The sequence below is a fragment of the Cariama cristata genome, unplaced genomic scaffold, assembly GCF_000690535.1.
Source record: "Cariama cristata isolate BGI_N322 unplaced genomic scaffold, ASM69053v1 scaffold4513, whole genome shotgun sequence".
NCBI lineage: Eukaryota > Metazoa > Chordata > Aves > Cariamiformes > Cariamidae > Cariama > Cariama cristata.
The window spans coordinates 59,546-66,730 of NW_009608796.1; the positions used below are offsets into that span (position 1 = coordinate 59,546).

Consider the following 7,185-nt stretch of genomic DNA (forward strand, 5'->3'; position numbering starts at 1 on the left):
GGAGCAGCAGGACCGGGGGTTATGCAAGCGCGATGTCTCCCTGCGCAGATTTATGGGCTGCTGTCAGCTACGGCAGGGCGGCTGCAGCAATCCTCTCCTCCGGAGCGCGTAGCCAGCAGGCAGAGGGAGTCCTTTCCCTGGAAGAAAATTTTTAGTGAGGGCAGCCAAAAGGAGATCCCTGAGCAGTCCTGCCAGGACCCCCATCCACTGGGGAGATGTTTATACTCCCTACCCTCTAAACCGGAGTCATCCTGGCTCACCGTCCCCCACGCTCTACAGGGAGAGCTGAGAAGGGAACGGCTCCGGGGATGTCGGATGAAATCAGCCCTCGGCGGTGTCGGAGGAACTCAGCCCTCGGCGGGCAGATGAGCGGAGGTCGCGCTCTGCAGCCCCCCACCTCCTCCTCACCGCACAGCCCGGCTCTGAAACACCATCTGGGGGCTCTTTCTCTCCCTTTCAGCACACGGTTTAGGATTACTTCCCATTCAGACAGTGGCCGGTACTCAGCTTGGCCGTCACCCGGGGATGAGATGTGACGATTTCCTGGAGGTTCACCTTGTGACAGATGCGGTGCTGAGGTGCAGCCACAGCATCTCTGTGGGTACAGAGGTGCCAAACTGGGACCTGAGATGCTCCAAGAGGCTGATAACGCTCCTGGGCTGCTCCAGCCCGCTTGGATCAGAGTCTGGTGGGCGAATGGCAGGAGAATCAGGTAGAGGATGCTCAGAAACTGCATGTCAGCTAAGATCTGCTTGTCCCCATCTTCATCCCCAGTAGATATATCTGATCCCAGACCAGTACAGAATTGCAGGACATTTTCAGGATTTGCCCAGGGTTTAAATCAGAGCAAAAAAAAAGGTGGAGCTGTGTCAGGGCCCGGGCAGGTCGCTGAGGGCAGGATGCTGCCTACAGAGCCTGAGAAACCCCACCGCAAAGCCGAGCGTGTTCGTGAGCAGCGTGGCTGCAGGCAGGGTGGTTCAGAAGTGCACCCTGCTTAAGAAAAGGCGTGGGCAGGAACGGGGAAGAACTGGCCTGTGTTTCTTCGTGGAGCACGCTGTGCCTAATTCTAGCGTGTGGTTAACCCTGGGGTTTCAAAACCATCACGCTTTCTCTACGCAGCTTAGTAACGAGAAGAAAAAACGAGGCCTTGTGATGGTCCCATGATAGGAGCAAAAGCAGAGGCTGCATGATGCGGGGGGGTGGTGGTGGTGATGGTTGCCCCTCGCCTGCTGCTCCAGCAAAGCCTGCGTGCCAGCCGGGTTGGTAGCCTTTGCTTGCATAGTACGTCCCTGTTAAATAATATGCCAACAACTGGCCTTTTGGATGATTTTGGAAAGAACGCTGTGGAATGATCTTTGGCTGCATCAGCATCTTTCTGCGGTGGTGTCGAGCCAAGGAAAGACCAGAAAGTGCCCAGTAAACACTTTGCTGACAATAGCAGGGAAGAGGCATGGAAAGAAACCAACCGATCTGGTTTCATGGATGCGCTATAGCCGATCTGCTCCAAAATCAGTAGATTCTGGCTTGTAATACTGACAAGCCTGTTTCTGCCACTTCTGAACCCTTCAGAGTCAGTATGGGCGTCACCAGAGCCTGGAGCTGCCAATAAACCTCTCTTAGCAAATGTCTTCTTGCTACCAGAAGGAACTTTGAGCTATTTCTTGTGGCACAACTGTAGCCCTGCTGCTGACAGCCAAGCAGCTTTATGGAGGTTTTGGCCTTCCCAGTCCTCAGTCAGATACGTTTCTTCCTATTCTGTCAGGCGAAGTGAAGCCCCCAGCTTGCCCCACAGCACGAACCGAGCCATCGCTGCAGCGGCCCGTGCACCGACAGCAAATCCCAGCAGGGCAGCCTCCAGCCCTGTGCATCCAGCAGTGACACGGGTATATTCAGTTAACCTTTTCAGCCAGGCATCAGGCACTATTGCAGCCTCAGCCCCAATTCCTTAAAGCTCCCAATTAGTCACAGGCCAGATGGACTTGCATAACCTTCTGCTTTCCGACACCCTTCTCTCCCCCAGCTCCCGACAGAAGAGGAGCCCCGCTCAGACGCAGACGGTGCTCGGCGCAGGTACCCGTCCAACGCCTGGGCACAGGGAAAAGCCATCTCGGGTATTTCGCATCCCTGCTCCTACCTGCCTCCCGCCACGCCTGTGCTGGTGACTAACTGGAAGAAAGAAAACCTGATCGTCGGACCTGCTTAATTTTAAATTGTCCTTTGCAGTGCCGCTCTCACCTACTCTGGCACGTCAAGCAATTCAAGCCAGGGTTATAGCAAAGAAGGAAATTTAAGATGTCGTTCCCCAGTTGTCGGAGCCGCGCTGCTGCGGTCCCTCTTCCCCCCGTCCTCCAGCCGCACGTTCCTGCCTCGGCTCTTGAACCGGCAGTGGTGTTTGATGCATGCCGGTTCAGAGAGTAAAACCGGCATTAAGAAAAAGGGAGAAATTTCTGCTGGTTCAGCTGAGCAGGCTCAAGTCAGGCTGGACAGCCCACTTAACGGGGCCAAGGCGTGTGCCGACAGCACAGGTAAGGGCCAGGGACCATGCGAGGGCAGCGAAGCCTTTTCCTCTAAACCCCCGGAGGGGTAAATTCCCATGGTGAACTGACCTCCCTTCGCTTCCCAGGGAAAGGATAACCTCTTTTTTATTTGGTGAATCTGTTTTTGATTGTGTTTTCCCTCCCGAGGACTGGGGGTTTAGTCTCTTGACAAGTTGATTTCTCGAGTTCATTGTGTCTCTGCTGCAGGGCACAGAAGATTTAATCTCACAAGAGAGAGATGCCCGGTAAGGTAAAGCAATGATGTAATGCTGCAAGCTGCCCCACCGGGTCCTCCAGGGGAGAAATAGCTACCTGAAACTTCTCCAGATTCTTGGCTGATCACATTCAAACTCCAATTTATTTCTCTCTCTGTTTTGCACATCTCCATCTCCATGGAGATGAAGAAACAAGGCTGGCTAATGCTATTCCGGCACTGCCCGGCCGCTGACACGGGTCCCACCAGGTGCTGCACGGCCGGGCACAGAAACCAGCCCCCACCCCAGGAGACCCCAACGGGGACCTGGTCCGGCTGCTCCTGCCCAGGTCAGGGCTCCGTGGCCTGATCCTGCTGGCACCCGCTGCACAGCCGCATCCTCCCCTAAGGGTGCGGGGTGAAACCCTGCTGGGGGGGGCAGTAACACCAGCCATGGGGCCCAACGGGCGTTTGCCCCAGTTCTGCATGGAGGGGGGGGGTCAGAGAGGACACCCGCATCCTCACGTTGAGGGTTTTCATGTTCCCAGCAGCATCTACTAACTTACATGTAAAATAATGCCAGCATTTACGTGTTATCTGAGCTTTAATTATTTTCCTTTACATTTAAAACCGCTGCATTTAGCCCCCAAATTGTCAGTGCCACTTTAAACACGTGGGTCTAAATTATCCCCTCTGTAGCTAACGTCCCTATAGAAGCATTATGCACAGCTCCATCTGCTCCAGTATTTCTCAGCTGTTTCTGTCCTCAACGTAATGGCCAGCTTACATACAGCTAACAATTCCGGAGCAGAAAAATGAAAAATTAATCCAAAGCCCGCTGTAAGTATCGATGCTCCAGCTGACCAACCGATTTTTGATTATTTGCAGTTCTCTGTTTGCCTGTCACCAGAGCGATCAAAAACCTGTGTGTTGCAGTAGTCCCTCTTCATCACGGCCGGTTGGGACAGACACACTGCTGGCAAAAATCAGTGCAGCTCCACGGAGGTCAGTGGGGTTACATCGAGTTACACCAGCTAAAGCCCTGGCCCATCCTTTCCGATAGGTTTGTGTCCTGCCTCCAACTCTCTAAAGGTCTTCCAAGAGCGTGTTTCAACGGCGCTGAAAGGGGCCTTTCCTCCCAAACCCCTTTATTTATAGCTTTCAGATGGTGACACGTCTATAGAAAGAGAGTGGAGGAGCAGACCAATTCCTACTAATGTTTGGGTAACTTTTTTTTTTTAATATCAGTTAAATGTCAATGAACCTCCTAGGGAAAAAAAAAAATCTTTGTTCCCATGATTTTCTGGCTGATAGCTCTCCTACATAGCTGCAGTGTTGAATTCTCGCTACCTGTTCACAGCACTTAGCTTGTAGATACAACTTTTTTTGTCTCAAAGCACTCCAGCAAGGGAAGACGGCAACAAATCTTCATTTTGAACACAGGGAAACTCAGGTGCAGAGAAATAAAAAGGACATGTTGAGGTTTGCGGCACTGGCAGAACAGCTCTCTGTGCAGCCCTCTTTATTTCGGTGGATGTGAGCTGTATTTATATACAGTGGACTTTTCTGTTTTCCTTTGCAGCTGGTTGCTAAAGACAGGATTTCTAAATGAGCCCGAGAATTACACATGCAAATCCCAAAGGCCTGGAATTGGGAACATCTGAGCAACAAATTGTCCTTGCTAAAGATGGTGTTGGAGCCAAAAAGCCTACAGATTTCGGGCCTGCTGTAAGTACTTTTAAAATCAAGATAAGCTGGTCTGCTGCCTCGCTGAGCCTCAGCGCTGGTGTTTGCCGGGTGCCAGTTTGCTTCTGAAGGCACTGTCTGCTTGAGCAGAGAGGGGAGGTGGGGACAGCAGGGGGGACCAGCCTGGCGCTTACGGCTGCTCCTGGGGATGCCCTTCCCTCCGGCCTTACAACGGTGTTCGCTTTGTGCCCGAGATGCTCAACCCGAGTCCTCACCTGGGCTTAGAGGCAGAAGGGAGGGACGAAGGGCCGGGGCGTGCGTGCCGATGTTCAGGCCGTCAGGAAGGCACTGCCTTAATGATTTCAGGCGTTTGTCCTGCTCCCCACCCCTAACTCCGTGTTCCCATCCGCCCTCAGCCCCCCTCATTCGCCGTTTTTTACGCCACCCAGACTGACCCTCCAGGGGCTGAGCCGGCGTCCCCCCGACCCAGGGCACTTCGCATCAGCAGACGGAAGGGTTGCTTAGACCTTACTTTCCCATCCTTTCTCCCTCGCCTCCAGAGACCGGGCAGCATCAGCACCTCCAGGCACCAAACCATCTGCCAGCACCGGGCTCTGCGGTCAGGTTTTGTCCCCGTGGCTGGACAGACAGATTTCTGCTGCGCCGGGAGGCTGCACCTGGTGCTGCTCAGCACCATGAGTTGCAGAATTGCAGTTCTGTGCAGGCATTTGCAGATCAGGTGCTGTTGCAGATTTAACTACGGCCCATAAGCCTGCAACAACGTTTGGTGAACAAACCGGTGGGGGACCGGGGAGAGATGACTTTTCTCGGTAGGGAGGTGACATTCTAATTTGACTCATTCCTGTCTCACTATGACTGTCTGACTAGTACCACGGGGGTTTTGGCGTGCAAACAGCCCCTAGATTCCCCCTCCCTTACGTATATACCTACATCTTCCCACACTTACATTACCCAGAAGGAGGGTAATGTGAAATTTTCACCCCGCTCCAAGGTGAGGCAAAGGGTTTAATTATCAATGGGTTAAATCCATCTCGTTCTTTCCCTGTGGGCTGCCTGCTGCTGTGGGCAAAGCAAGCAGGATTCCTCCTGTGACGTTAAATGTGCTCCCAAAGCCGGTGGGCTACCGAGCTCCCAGCCATGGCCCACTGCAGCAGCAGTACAGCACGCTGGGGCCGGCGCCGTGCCACAAGTGTCAGCCCTCGGGTTTCCCTGGGGCTTGTCGATGCGCAGTTTTACCCCGCGAGGGATGGGGAGGGATGCAGACGAGAGGAGCTGGCGGTCGGGGAACCCCTCGTGTAAACCACGTACCAAAACAGGGGTGCCTGTCGTGGCAGGGCTGACCTGGGATTTCAGGATCTGCAGCGCTGCCCAAAAGCTGTTGAGAAATCTAGGATTGCTTTTGGGTTCCTACCAGAACAAGTGGGGTTTGGTTAGGGCTTGGGCACGTTCCCATTAGAAGAGAAGAACACCCAGTCCTTTAAAAGGGCAGCGACAAGCTCTCCTGGATTTTAAACACATGAGAAAGTCCTGTTAAGTTCCAGAAGAGCTGGGTTTTAAAATCAAACTGGATTATAATTTTTGGCTTAATCCAGTATTTCCCAGCCAGGCCATGGTCCTCCCCCTCTTTCTTCCCGCTAGGCAAAGGCACCCGCACGCGCTCTTGGAAATACTTACATTCCCTGTTCCCCGTAGTGATTGTAAAATTCCATGTGGCTGCAAGCCTGGATCCAGCCCACGATCCAGGTCTCCTTCTTGGGAATAGGGGGCACCAACACTTGCGCAGAGGCTCGGAAGTGAGGGGTCCGGTAGCGCAGGACCACGCTGGAGGACTCGTCGATGCTGGTGGGAATGGGATCGATGGAGGCTTTGACTTCAATCACTGAAATACTTTCCCGGAAAACTTTGGATTTGCAGCTAATACTCTGAATACAGCCCATGGCATACCCCGAGTACAGTCCGACGCAGCTCCTGGGGTACTCCAGCAATCCTGGGGAATATTAGGCATTGAAATTATCTGGTGCTAGATCAATTACAGATCTTCTTGGTTTGTAATCTCAAAACTGATATCCATAGGATAGAAAATTCATCACGTAAAGCCTTAATTTGAGTAGCTCTCTTGCAAGTACTGCTCCTATTTTGAGGTTAGCTGCACTTCAGAAGCAAAAGGGCCTTTAAAATTTTTTTCCCCTTTTAACGACCCATTAAATCTCTCGCTCAAACAGTCTTTGGGTTAAAAAAAAGGTCTCTTGAGTTCAATAAATAACGGTGGTGTTCTTAGCTGATATATTTAGTCCTTCCTTTCCTCAGATGCGGTCTGTCATTCACCGTCAAACATAGGACTAGCTGGTATTTCCCTTTATTCTTTGGATGAAAAGCAGAATGTTGATAGACACATCTATATAAATAATGAAATAGTTTTTTAGCCCCAGCTTGTCACAACCGGTGTGGATTTCCACTTCCTGACTTGCAGTTGTTCATAACTTCCTTTCGCACAAAATTACAATAATAACAGAAAGAAAAGACGGGTGGAAAATGCAAAAAGTAGCCAAATATCCGATTTTGGAGGCTCCTCCGCCAGCGATGTCAGAGCTTGGGGGATTATTTGTTGTTGCTGTTGTTTGCTTTCCCCTTTTTTTCCCTTAGAAATAGCCGAAACCAGAAAGAATAAACCGGCGGTGGTGGTCGCGCAGGCGGGCTGCGGGGGCTGCGCACCTCCCCCGCTCCGCGCCCGCTCAGCGCCGCGGAATC

General features: G+C 52.3%; 1 protein-coding gene across 1 annotated transcript in view; it reads right to left on the reverse strand.

The window, feature by feature from the left end:
• The window catches only part of FAM78A (family with sequence similarity 78, member A), a 9,086-nt gene extending 2,401 nt beyond the window's left edge, over window positions 1-6,685 (reverse strand). The window contains 2 exon segments of the mRNA XM_009697271.1: window positions 6,112-6,409; window positions 6,412-6,685. Of these exon segments, the coding sequence (XP_009695573.1) occupies window positions 6,112-6,409; window positions 6,412-6,442 (329 nt within the window). The 5' untranslated portion in view covers window positions 6,443-6,685.
• Window positions 6,686-7,185: the final 500 nt, after the last annotated feature.